Here is a 14,360-nt window from a genome sequence, read left to right on the forward strand (position 1 = left end):
CTATTAAGTGCAATAATCTGTGAAAAAATAACTGTGTGAAGTGATAACTTCTACTATATGTAATGTAATAAAATAAAACCAAAACGGTTATGTATTTATATATCACTGAAATCATAGTTATGTGTATTGTATTGCATTTCTGTCAATAGATCGTCATAAATACTACACACTGCACCTTTAAGTGACGATAAACAGTTGGAAGGTCTTAAAGTGACACATTTCACATCAGACTTTATATGAAGCCAACTTTTCCACGGTACAGTATAAGATTAATACAGCATCAGTGTGATGCAAATTTTCTAAGAGCAACCACACATGTAGATTGTAAATTCCAAACTGTAATGTAGAAAGAGCACAGATGAGTGCATTTGTCTTTTGTTGAAGAATGAACATCCAAAAGCATCCATGTTTTGGCAGTGTTCAGTGGTTGATCACTAAAATGGGTAAATGAGGAATCCACTGAAAGTGCTGAGGTTATCTGGACTGTCATAGATGGAGTAACCTGGGAGGAGTTTCATGCAAACTACATCACCCACTTCCAGCTGCAGGACAGCTCCATTTGATGCATATCGGTGCTGATCGTGATGAAGCCATTGACCCACAGACACAGTCTTCTGCCCATTTTTATATAAACTTGCACCCGTTGACTGGCTGATTTTAACACCACATGCAGTGAATCTGAAGTAGTAGACTCCTTTAACTGGTGCTGTGAAGAGACCTGCCATTGACAAAATGATGAAAATCAGAACTGGACAATTTCCAATAGGCAAGACATTGGCTATAGCTCAAAGTACCTGTTGTTCCATCGTAGTTGTTACCAATATTTGTGAAGATGTTGTTGAATGCCAGTGTGATCTCAGTACTTTGGGGACCTAAATGGCCACGGATCCCCAAGTCAGCTGAGAAAGCCACTTTAGGTTGTTCTGTCGACAGAAAATATTTTCAAGCCCAAATTAAGACACATTTTTGAAGTTATATTTATTGTGTCTTATATGCTAAAAATGTCTTAAATATTTATTTAAAAAGGACATTTTTGATTAGTTTACCTGCATATTCTCTCTTAAATGCTTCCAGCTGGGCTTCACTGGTCTTCATTAGCTCATTTATCCCTAAAATTATTCAAATTGTTAATTATAGCTGAAAAATATATATGTAATATTATTTAAAGAAGCATAGGATGCATATGTGAAATAAAGTTCTTAAAGGTATAGTTCACCCAAAAATGAAAATTATAATTTACTCACTCTCAAGCCATGTTTATGACGTTCTTCTTTCAGACGAATACAATCAGATTTTTATATAAAAAGATGTTCTGGCTAATCCAAGTTTTATAATGGCAATAAATGGCAGACCCAAAATTTAAAGCCCGAAAAAGTGCATCCATCCACTATAAAAGTAATAAAGGTTAATAAAGGCCTTCTGAAGTTAATCAATGAGTTTGTGTATTACTTTATAAAGTAAAATATTATGCTACGTCCAACGTCATCGTCGCGTCAGTTAAGCTTTTTCCGTAAATTGAACACGGAAGGCGGTCAGGCGGAAGCTAGATATTTTACTTTATAATGTGTTATGGATATTTTTCTTACACAGACTCACCAATTGGCTTCAGAAAGCCTTTATTAACCCCCCGGAGCAGTGTGGATTACTTTTATAATGGATGGATGCACTTTTTTGGGCTTTAAATTTTGGGCTCCCATTCACTGCCATTATAAAGCTTGGAAGAGCCAGGATTTTGTTTTTATAAAACTCTGATTGTATTTGCCTGAAGGAAGAATGTCATATACACCTAGGATGGCTTGAGGGTGAGTAAATCATGGGGTCATTTTTTTTTGGGGGGGGGGGGGGGGAGAGCTATCCCTTTAATTGTTTTTTTCTTCCCAAACCAGAACATATCATGCTTCTCAATGAGGCATTTTAATTTTCACAAATTTTGTTACATTCCATTGTGAAATCTGGGTGGCATCTAAATCATATTCAGTACCTGCATTCTCTTTCTTCAGCTCCAGTATTTGCTCTGCCATTTCTATAAAACAGTGAGTTTATTTATTTGAATTGTATAGTTGTATTGTAAATTCATGTTTAATGAATGTGATTTCCTTTCTTTTGAAGATCGCTATTTAATGGGTGACAGAAGAAGCAACAGCTAGTACTAACTTGCATTCTCTTTCATCACCATATCCAAAGTGACTCTGAGCTCCACCATTTTGTCTCTTACATCCCTCAGCTCAGTCCAGATGTTGGGCATGTTGTTTTCTCCATTGGCCACCAAACCTTGAAACTCAATTTGTCCATCACTGAGCGACAGACAGCCCAGCAGCAGAAGAGTAATACTCACCTTCATCCTGATAGCCAGAGAGATGGATACACTTGGGTTTATGAAAATAACACACAAGCCTTTAAGGACTTTGAGGTTGGTAATCATTACTACTCATTATTGACACAGATGTGTTTCATCCAATTAAAAAGCAGAAAGTAACAAGAGGGGTAAAGTTCTGTTTATGTTTCTCAATATTGCTTTTGAGTTTATAACTGCATTCTCCGGACTTTAACCTGTTAGCCCACCGGTGTGTGGACGGGGAGGGGTGTGTCTGTACTTTTATTTACTTTTGCTCTATAAAACAAATATTTATCACAAACTGCATCATTTGAAAGCTAAGACAAAAAAGTGTTGTAAATTATTTCTAAAATCAGAATACAGTACATAATTGTCTTTTCCTTGTTGTTTCATTCATATTAATAAATAATACAAAACTATGTAGGCCTTTTTTTTAATCCCCTCACTACTGAAACACATTTGTTCACATATTAAAAAGTGAACCCAAGCCTCTGTTCGATTCTTGAGTTTCTGTCTGGATGAATTCAATGAAACTCTGAAATTATTTTAAGTAAAACACAATGATATAGTGTAACATAAGAAGCATAGCAATTAGTCACAGTCGTTATAAAATGAAAATAAAATAAAACGTCCTATGCAGTTCCCTGAAATATCACTAGAGGTCGCCCTTTCACTAGAAATGATAGTCAGGCTGTCAATCTTGAACTTGGTGCTGGCAGATGATGTATTTGATATTAGCACTTACATTTACTTATGGATATCATTTGTATGAGTTACACTTGTGTAACTACACATGGCAGTATGGGGGACTCAAAGCAGATGTATATTCTTAGTAAGACCATTTTTTTTTTATAAATTAAATTGAAATTGGTTACATGTTTGCTGTTGACTTGAAATGTAAGCTAGATGCCTTAATGCAAATTGTATTTTCAAATATATTATTATTATATTTTAAATTATATAAAAATATTTTTATGTAACATATTTAATTTAAAACATTTAGTTCTACACTTTAAGCAAAATAAATATATATTTTTAAAAAAAGAAATGAATTAATTAATTTACATTCATATGTCAGTGTTAAAATACTATATATGGGATAACCATAAATAATTTTAATAACCATAAAAAGGCATAACCATAAAAATACTGTCTTTAATTACTCACTCTAATGTTGTTCCCGACCCGCAAGACTTTGTTCATCTTCGGAACACAAATGTAGATCTTTTTGATGAAATACGAGAGATTTCTGTCCCTTCATTGGCAGTCTACGCAACTACCACTTTGGACGCTTCAAAAAGAGATCGTAAAACGAATCCACGTGAATTGTGTTTATTCCCACATTTTATGAAGAGACACGATTGCTTTATATGATGAACAGATTGAATTTAGGCGGACACACATCCGTTATGATAAACAGAAGCTCGAGCATGTTCGTGTGATGTGTGAGAACCAATGAGGTTCCTTCTCGTGTGTTACGCAGTCAGAACTTCTGTTCATGTTCACTGATCAATGTTTAGGGTGAATTCAGGGTGATTGGGACACTTTTTTCCATTGAGATGACTTGGAACAAGTGTCCCAATCCCCCTGAATTCAACCCTATATGTGAATAAAAGTCAAAATTCAATCGGTTCATCATATGAAGCAATCAAGTCTCTTTAGAAAATGTGGACTTAACTTTTTGAAGCGTCAAAGTGTTAACTGCGTAGCTGTATAGCTCACAGATTTTGTCCATAATATCTTCACTTGTGTTACAAAGATGAACGAAAGTCTTTTGGAACGAGGATGAGTAATCAATAGCAGAATTTTCATTTTTGGGTGAACTAACCCTTTAAACACCAAAGTCATTCAAACACTAAGCCTGCTGAGAGGTTTTAGTTGCTGTCCATGTCCTTGCCTGTTTGGCTATTATCAGTTGTGTTAAATGTTAATAGAAAGAGCCTGCCTAATGCTGCGTCAGTGTCATCACAGTGCTGCAGTCAAGTGCACTCTCTTGCCTGCCTCATGCCCTTGAGACTCACAGCTCTGCTCTTTAAAATGCAGCGAGTGTTGCCAGGACTGGGCTGCAGCAAAATACTCTGAACTCTTTGTTTCTTCATTATGTGTCCCATTTTGTCAGCCAATTACACATTATTGAGCAGAAGCCTGTTCTTCTGGGCCCAATAACTCAGGTTTATTTCTCTGGAATTGTTTGTTTACCTTTTCTAAATTAAAATAACTTCTTCAGATTATTTCTACTTAAACCCCATAAATAAAATCACTTGCATCATCCAGACAGACATGGAGAGAGAAATCATTCTGAAGGGAAAGAATAAATAATAATTGCACAGTAACCTCTACATTTCCGATGACATTCTTTGGATGTGTCCATCTAACCGAATAAAAACCAAACTGGCAGATATTGTTGAAAAATTAACCTTACATTAAATCACAAAGTACAATGCGCTTTTCTTTTTTTAAAGAAAGATTTTCCATTGTTTTTTACAGATGTGATTATATCATCGAAATATAAGTAATTACTGAAACAAACGGTTAAGTTTTGAATTAATAAAAATATCATAAGCATATTAAGGTGGCCTTTAATAGTGCAAACGTTTGTTTCCAGGACTTTAGGACAAAATGATCATATACTCCACATTCAGCATGGCTTTCTAATCTTGTGAAAAGTTCGGAAAACTTTTTGCTAGATATTTTGCATGTTAGGCTACAAACTTTAGTACCATGCATAAAGTTTTAAAGATGTAGGATTTAAAATATTATTTTTATTATTATTCTAAGATGAGTGAGAAATAACACAACACATTTATTATTATTAGCCAGAGAGACAGAAACTCTGAGTTTATGAAAATAACACATAAGCTTATGGACTTTGAGGTACTTAATCATTACACTCATTATTGACACAGATGTGTTTCATTCAATTAAATTGCAGAAAATAACAAGAAGGGTAAAGTTCTGTTTATGTTTCTCAATATTGCTTTTGAGTTTGTAACAGCAGTCAGACAGAATGACAGAATAGTGTTGTAACAGAAGTAACAGGTTAGCATGGCACTTTTTAGGGATTCAAAGCAGAAGCATATTCTTAGTAACAACATTTTTTTTTTTATATATATAAATGAAAATTGATTTAGTTAAATAACAACTTGCTGTTGACTTGGAATGTAAACTAGATTCCTTAATGCAAATTGTTTTTCAAAATATATTATCAAATATAATATAAAATAAATAATATGGTATTATAATATAAAATATGATATATATAGTATATAGTATATTCATTTTAAATATTAAAATATGTTGGGTTTTTAAATATAGTTTTTCATCTTAGATGATAAAATAATAAAATAACGTTTATTTTTTATTTTTTAAGGAGAAGTAGTAGAATATTACCGGTAACAACTTTTCTTTAATAATTGTTTAACCAACAGGTTATCAGAAGCCTGTTGTTTCATTGAATGATGCACTGTAAAAATAATAATAATAATAATAATAATAATAATAATAATAATAATAATAATAATAATAATTTTCTAGTGACTGATCACATCTAAAATTTTCAGCTGGCCAAATTTAATTTCTGTGAATTGATGCAATTTAATTCACAGAAATTCAATATGGCCAACTAATATTTTTAGATGTGATCAGTCACTAGAAATTTTTCATTTTTTAATGAAAGAGACCTGAATTTTTTTTAAAGTGTGTGATCATATCAAAGTTTTATTGATATCAAGAGCAAAGTGATGTGCAAATAATATAAGGGCTGGCAGTTACGACTTAAATATTTTATATAGCCTAGGAATATATAGAAAAATACACTGGAATAAATAAATACATATGGCAGACTGGATTGCATTTTTCTGCGAATATTTCATTATCTTAATTTATATTTCGCGATGTTTGTATCCCCTAAAAACCAAGAATCTATTAAAAATAAAATATACACTTGCAGTTACACAAATCAAACAGCAGATGTGCGCAGTTGAGCTGCTCTGAAACCCCTCCCTGTGGGCGGATCTTCCCGGGTTAGACCCTCCCTCTTCCTGTCAGACATCCTCCCATTTTCTCCCCCTTCTCCAGGCCCCACCCGACCATCTGCCACAGGGCCGACATTTCCTGCACTCCAGCTGCCAGCCCCGAGTTCATTCTCTTCCTGCTTTTCTGTAGCTAACAGGATGAACGGATCCTATTCATCCATCGCCCCCTCCCTCCCCTTTTCCTTTATCCCATCTCCCGGGAAACAAGCAACTTTGAGGCAAAAGAGAATGCCGCATAAACACGCATGCTGTTCTCCCGCCAAGCGTCAAGGTATTGTTTGAGTTTTAAAGTTTAAAGAGACATAAGGCAAAAACTTTTGACCTATGGAAAACCGAGGTTTTTCTAACAACAATGACAGAACAACATGACACAGGCCTAAAATATCTATCTATCTATCTATCTATCTATCTATCTATCTATCTATCTATCTATCTATCTATCTATCTATCTATCTATCTATCTATCTATCTATCTATCTATCTATCTATCTATCTATCTATCTATCTATCTTATTTATGGATGTATCAAACAGAGAAAGTTTGGTTAACGTGGAGTTAATAGAAGATGGATCAGGTTTTCTTCACATTATGTTGAAATTCTAGGTCAGTCCCACCCCCCTCACTTTTGGCATTCCCAGTAAGTCCACAGCTCAAGACCTTTTAAGGGAAGAAAAGAGTCAGAGAGAAACTTGAGCACAGACAGAACTAATAATGTTACACATTAACTCTGTGTGGATTAAGAGTGGATAAACACAGAAGGGATTGTAGCAAGCAGATGCGGCACAACTGTTATCTGCTGTCCAGTTGTGTCCTTGAGATAGACAGAATTGAAAAACTGTCCCGTGAGCAAAGCTTCGGTGCCGCATCTGCTTTACACTCTTTTCTCGTTTTTTGCGTGCTTTTGATGATTATTATAGAGTCTGCTGATGTCTGGAATGATCATGTGGTTCTGGTTTATAGCACTGAGTCTGGTGAAATTCAATTAGTTTTGAGTTTTTCTTCTTGTCTGTCTTTTCTCCACTTTTTTAGCAGTCAGTAGGGGGAGCTATTGAACTATGGATGAGGTTTGTGTCTCCCCCAGGAAAGTTTAAGCCACAGATGTTTTACAACTTAAACTCTTATCATCCATGTTAATAATACACCACAGTACTTGCATCAAGTATAGAGATATTTAACTCTAAATGAAAACATAACTTTTATCCATTCATTATCCTGTCCACCCCCTCCCCCCAATTGAATCATGCTTAGTCACACACTGACGCATATTTGGCTTGGAAGAGTGAAAGAATGGGGTTTGGGGGGGGGGGGGGGGGGGGCTCTAAAAGGGACAGACGTGTTGACTACCAAAGCACTTTGTACAGCAGTTGTGGATTAGTAATTTCAGCCATCTGTCTCATTTACTCTTTCAAGTGTGTTTTTGTGTTGGAACAGAAAAAGAGTATCTCTGTCTCTTAAGTTCTGTTATATCTTAAACTTACAAATGGGTTTTTCTTGATAAAAGAATATACAAACATTATATATATATATATATATATATATATATATATATATATATATATATATATATATATATATATATATATGTATGTATATATTATAATGATTCAAGCCAAATTGTATTCAGACACCTTCAACATTTTCTCACATTATCACAGTTTATTCGCTATAGTTTTGAAAATGGTAATAAAATATGACAATAACTCTGAGTTAAACTGTGACCGATTTCATTGTGATAATGTCAGATAACTTTGATAGAAAGTTATGTAATTGATTACAGTCAACCAATCAGCTGTTAACTTTTTAGGCCAATTTAGGTCAACCAATGACCAAGCAATGCTTAATTCTGTTCATTCTGTGATGTAAAAGGTGCATTAGCAATGAGAGAAAAAAACACATCAAACATAGTCAAAGTGGCTGAATAACTTTATTTAATAATTTGTATCATTTTAGCCCCAAATTTTTTATAAATTTTACTGGCAGTCAACTGTATTAAACATTGTTAGATATAATGTCACAGTTTACTTTAATTTGCTCTCCTCACAAAAATATATCTGGTGTCTGAATGATTTTTGTCTGATATACACTTTCATATATATATATATATATATATATATATATGAAAGTATACATACACTTTATATACATATATATACACTTTTTTTTTAAAAGAAGTCTCTTATGTTCACCAACACTCAAAAAATAACTACACAAATTTCAAATTTCAGGTCTCCAATTGAAAATGTTCTAGTGACTGATCAAATTTAAATGTTTCTGTTGGCCAAATTGAATTTCTGTGAATTGATGCAATGTAAATAATAGAAATTCAATTTGGCCATAAAAATTCAGATGTGATCAGTGACTAGAGCATTTTCAATTGGAGACGTGAATTTTTTTTTTTTACATTGTATTTGGACAAACTCAATTTAATTGAGGGAAGATTTCCATCCAATATATTGTAGTCCCAACTCATAAAAAACAACAACTAATTTTGGACAGTGTAACTGAGTTTGTCCAACTCAGTTTAAATTATATTTATTTACTTAGAACATTACTTTTAAAACTTTTTAAACTTGTTAATATATTATTTTTAAATTTGATTTTTAATTTATTCCCGTGATGGCAAAGCTGAATTTTCAGCAGCCATTACTCCAGTATACAGTGCAACATAATCCTTTAGAAATTATTCTATAATATGCCAAATCTCTTTTTCTTTTATATTTGATCTTTCATAAATTCATGTGGGTAAATGAGAGAGAAAACCCATGTCCTATGACCTTATTTTGTCCATAGACCTTACAGAGAGAGAGATTACAGAGCGCAGATAATCGTAAGCGCTCCATTTTATTTTTAAAAATAATTGCTGTCTTGTTCCTCACATGACATGCATTCCAGTGGTCTCCCATTCATACACACACACACACACACACACACACACACACACACACACACACACACACACACACACACACACACACACACACACACACACACACACACACACACACACACACACAGAGAGAGAGAGAGAGAGAGAGCGGTAGAGGGGTGGGGTCCCCTTTAGTAAGAATGCCAATGAATGCAGCTGCTTGTTTGACCCCTGTAGTGTCAGGTTATTCCTGGAACAGCTGTCAGATTGTGTCTGGTGTGTGTGTGTGAATGGTCAAAAGGAAACTACTGTAATAGAATAAGAAGAGCTGGTCTTTTGTGCTTCTGTGCTCTTATGCAAACTAGCTCTTTGCTGTTGGTAAACAAGCCATGTGTCCTTGTTAAATGTCTTAAAGGGATTTTTCTTGTCCATACTAAGGACACCAATGTTATTTGTTTAAAATATCTTCTTTTGTGTATCTTCATTTTTGATCTTTTTTGATTTGCATCTAGTGTTGTTGGACTAAACAAAGCAATGATGCTCTTTTATTACCATTTTGGCCTCATGTAAATCAGATGTATGTTATCCATCAGGCTTCGAAAAAGTGTTTGCATTCAGGGTCACATATTTTGCAAATGTGCAAATAAAAGACTTATTTGCATTCAGAATTGGGCCCAGCTGTGTTAGAAAAGGTTTAGGCCTATATGTGATTTTGTTCATAATCATATATTCTGTGTAAAACATTTGACTTTTTATAACTAATAAAACAGGTTGCAATAAATAGTTTTAAAAATGGGGCTCTGAATATAGCCACAAATTCACAATCTGCTCTTTCATTCCTTTGCAGTTTTATTGTAAGGACAGTTGGGGGCACTCCAATATCATAGATGTCTGTCCGTGGCTGTTAAAGGTGTGTTCGTTTTGTGACTCCTATGTGTCTCTGATTGTCAGTAAAGACCTTGAAAAAAGAGCCCTGCTGTTTTCTAGAGTATGTAAACCCTCTTATCAGTGTAGGCCATGGCCATTTGTGGGATGTGGGAGGCTGGGAGCAAGATTAGTACAATCATACAGGGATGGATGGAAGTGTTTTGGGTATGAGATGAAGGCTTCTTGTTCAGATTATATGCCTAGGCCCAAAAGAGAGAAACTGTATACCTCAAAGCTTCTTAGAGCAAGAACAACTGAAACTGGTAAAGACTGATTGTGTGTGTGTGTGTGTGAGGAGAGAGCAGGGAAGTGGGGGGAAAGCATGAAAGTATCTAATCCACTTATTCTGCTGGAGATGTGGGGCTACAGTGGTAATCTGGGACTGTATGAGAGCTTTGTCTGAGTGTGAAGAACAAGAGGGTCTTATGTTTCTATGCAGAGACACTGCAATGTTGTTTATGTAATACCGCATGTCCCTTTTCTCTCTCTTTGCTTCCATCCATACTCATTTCCCTCATAAAAAGTGTTTGCACATAAACCACATGTAAAAATGTCATTCAGTCGGTGACAGAATTACAAATCAAGTATGTAAACAATGATTCTAGACTTTTTTTTGTCATTGTTTCAAATGAGCTGGTTTCAGTTTTATTTATGTAGTAAATAAAATGCACATAGGTGAAACAGTATAACTTATTAGTAATATTTTTTAATACACTTTTTTTGGTGAACTGTTTCTTTACATTGTACTTTTTTTGAGTCTCTTAATACTTTTTGAGGCTACCTTCACTGCAACAAAACTTTGTATACTTAGAAAATACTTGTCATGTTTCCAGTCTTAATATCAAAAATTCATTTACTAGATAAATAAACTGGCATAAGATATTTTCTCTAGTTTTCTGGGGCAATATATTTGAACAAGCAAAATTTTCTGCCAATGGGGTAAGAAAAATAAACAGAAACAAGACTTTTTTTTCTTACCCTACTTTATTATATATATATATATATATATATATATATATATATATATATATATATATATATATATATATATATATATATATATATATATACTATGTTTTTTTTTTCTCCAGAAAACAAGAAAAAAATTATGTAATTTTACTTATTTAGTAAATGCCTCTTAATTTTTTTTTTTTTTTTTTAGATATTTAGACTGGAAACAATATTTTGCAGTATAAACTATTGCATGCATGTTTGTGTATATTTAAAAAGGTTTTGGACACAAACACAGCCCCGCTGCTACTGCAGCCCTCGTGTTTCTGCCAGCTTTGTGTGACTGAGCACATCTGTTTTTAATCAAGCTGTCGTACCCCACATTCCTGTGTGAGAGTTATGACTTCTAGTCTCCCACACTTTCATAAACAAAAAAATTGCCTGCAACCTTACTGAATTCAAGTTGACCATCATGAAGAATGTTTCCTTTGATGTTTTTTTTTTTTTTTTTTTTTTTTTTTTAGATATGTTTAGGGTGTTTTGTAATACAATGGGTATGGAGGAAATCATGGAGTGAACTTTTTCCTGGTTGATGAGTCAGTTTTTTCCTTCCTCGTCATGATTACTGGTCAGTGGAGAAAAAAGAAAAAGAAAGATAAATGGTGTGTTGTTTGTTTTTGGGTCTGATCCATTCTGGATCATTTAGGTGTAGTTTCCTGTCTTAACCAGCAGAGGTTAGTGTTGTTTTTTGAAGAGCAGAAATGAGCGATTATTAGTTTGTGTGTGTGTGTGTGTGTGTGTGTGTGTGTGTGTGTGTGTGTGTGTGTGTGTGTGTGTGTGTGTGTGTGTGTGTGTGTGTGTGTGTGTGTTAGTAGGTCAGCTGTAGTAATGCGGTATATCCTGTAGTAGTCAGTATTGCTGGGAAAATTTGCACTAAGAGCTATCACTGAAAAATAAAATGCTCACTATTTTAGCCAGGTGGTGCTCATGATGTTGCTTGAAGTTAAAACGGAATCAGCCAGGTTTAAACAATCTAACCTATTCAGATATGATATATTAATTTCCCTAGTTTCAGAAGTTATAAGTAGACACATGGGTCCAGTTTAGCATGATTTGTTTTGTTCTTCTGCTTGCTTTTGATTTATACACATAGGCTTCTTACGACCTCATACCTTGACCTCAAACACAGTTAAATTATCTTTAGTTAATTGAACACACACACACACACACACACACACACACACACACACACACACACACACACACACACACACACACACACACACACACACACACACACACACACACACACACACAGGCCCTATTCCAACACAGAGCACAGCAGGCCAGGCTCTTACAGTGGCACACGCTCAGCCTTTGTTCTCTAATACAAAGCTGGGGGAAAGACAGAAAGGGATCCGTTTTTTGTGAGAGAAGGGAAGTGTGTCTGGGAGGAGGATGCAGTTTGGAATACATTAGTTACATATTAGTAGCTTACATATATGTACTGAAATATAGGCTATTTGTTGTGGAAAATATTCTTTAAAAAATAAATAAAGGAATTGAAATAAACTAATTGTCAGTACAGTATGTATTTGTGTTTTCACATGTAGCCTCATTCTTAAATCTTAGGAATATGCCCACTAGATGGGGTATAGGACCTATACTGCTGAAATACGTGCTTATGTCATGTGGAAGAGACCATCAGAGATATGCAGTGGGGGAGTTTTTCCTGAAAGTGTGTCAGTAGGGGAATGATGTCAGTGTAGGACATGCAGCCATGGAAAGTGAACTGTGAGAGAAAAGGGGAGAGGGAGCACTTGCTTTACATTTCGATTGTCATTTGTCCTGTATCCAGGTTATGAGGCCAAATCAAATTGCTTTTTAAGCCACTGCTTTAAGCACATGGGAAAGGAATGTAATGTTTTTATGTGTATGGCTCCATAAAAGCTTTGAAATATGAATCATTTTGGTGAAGATTTCTTCTCTAATTAAAAGCCTCACTGTGCGGATTATCTGCTGTCTGTTTTTCTGATATTCATAATCTTATGACTGTATTTTTTATATATATGTATGTAAAAAAACATGTAAACACCTATAGAAAATACGAAAACAGCCTCTATAAAGGTGATTTATATTCTGCAATATTAATTTAAGTAATATAGCAACATTTTTAATAAATGTTTCTTCCAAAACACCATATTTCTCTTCGTTCACAGCGTTATTCAACACAGAACCTGTAATGTTTCCATATCACACGATTGTAAATTCGGAGTCAAAGTGCCATAGAGCAGTATTTAAACGCATCGCGTTCGGCAGCAGCTGCGCTGTGCGGATATTCGCCTTTTGCTGTTCCATGCGCTCAAATACTAATAAATAAATAGAAAAATAGCGACTAATATGGAGGGGAGGTCTCTCTGTCGTTTAAAAGAATAGCACAACGGCAAGCGCGTCGAAGAACGGACGAGAGACGATGCGCGCGCTGCTGAGCCATAAGACTAGGCCTACTGCACACCGTGTTTTTGATTTTTTTATAGTAATAAAGTAATTTAGTTCAGTTAGAGAACAGGCCGTTCAAATAAAAACTGAAGTCGTCTACTATATCCGAACGAGCGTCGCAGCAGGAGTCAGATCTTGAGCTGACAGCTGATCGCGGAAGATTTGGTTTTCAAAGTGAAATGTAAAAGCGCCTAATAAAGGGAGTTTGTCATTGTGTTGTGTTTTTTATTAAGAATAATATGCTAATTTTAAACCGAAACTAAAATCTGCTTGGGCGCACAGAGCGCGCATTTACTGGCGAGCTGTCATTCACGGTGTACGCGCACTGGCGCGTTTTCAGTTCATATGGAAGCATAACTTTCATAGGAATTCATTGAAAGCACTCGCTTTGCATCCGCTCCCGTTATTAATGCCTGAGCGGCAGTGCGCATGTTCCTTTGGGTTAGATAGAATTAGTGATTTAAAAGCCCCGTTGACCACCGATGTGGTCACGTCACACCTTGATTAACCGGTGGGAAAATGTCCACACCGTCACATGTAGCCTACATTCGCGAGATGGATGCGCATTGATTAGAGTTTATCACAGATAAGGTCGACAAGAACGTAGGCTAGGCTAATAGTCAGTCAAATGCAACCTATGAAATGCAATTCTATCGATGTCGCAACAAGAAAAGAACAAATGCGCATATTGCCATAACTTAGAGTTTACACACAGTTCTGTTGTGTCTATGAACAGCAGCTATTCCCA

At 35.0% G+C, this 14,360-nt stretch overlaps 1 protein-coding gene across 1 annotated transcript; it reads right to left on the reverse strand.

Moving 5' to 3' along the window:
- Window positions 1–205: 205 nt before the first annotated feature.
- On the reverse strand, window positions 206–2,443 carry cbln17 (cerebellin 17). The gene is made up of 5 exons (XM_067433534.1): window positions 2,155–2,443; window positions 1,982–2,023; window positions 1,047–1,109; window positions 795–923; window positions 206–718 (listed from the first exon to the last, which is right to left on the reverse strand). Exons 1-5 carry the CDS (start codon window positions 2,420–2,422, stop codon window positions 435–437), a joined length of 786 nt encoding a protein of 261 aa, XP_067289635.1. The 5' UTR covers window positions 2,423–2,443; the 3' UTR covers window positions 206–434.
- Between the last annotated feature and the right edge of the window lie 11,917 nt (window positions 2,444–14,360).

Source organism: Pseudorasbora parva, chromosome 23 (assembly GCF_024679245.1).
Source record: "Pseudorasbora parva isolate DD20220531a chromosome 23, ASM2467924v1, whole genome shotgun sequence".
Lineage (NCBI taxonomy): Eukaryota > Metazoa > Chordata > Actinopteri > Cypriniformes > Gobionidae > Pseudorasbora > Pseudorasbora parva.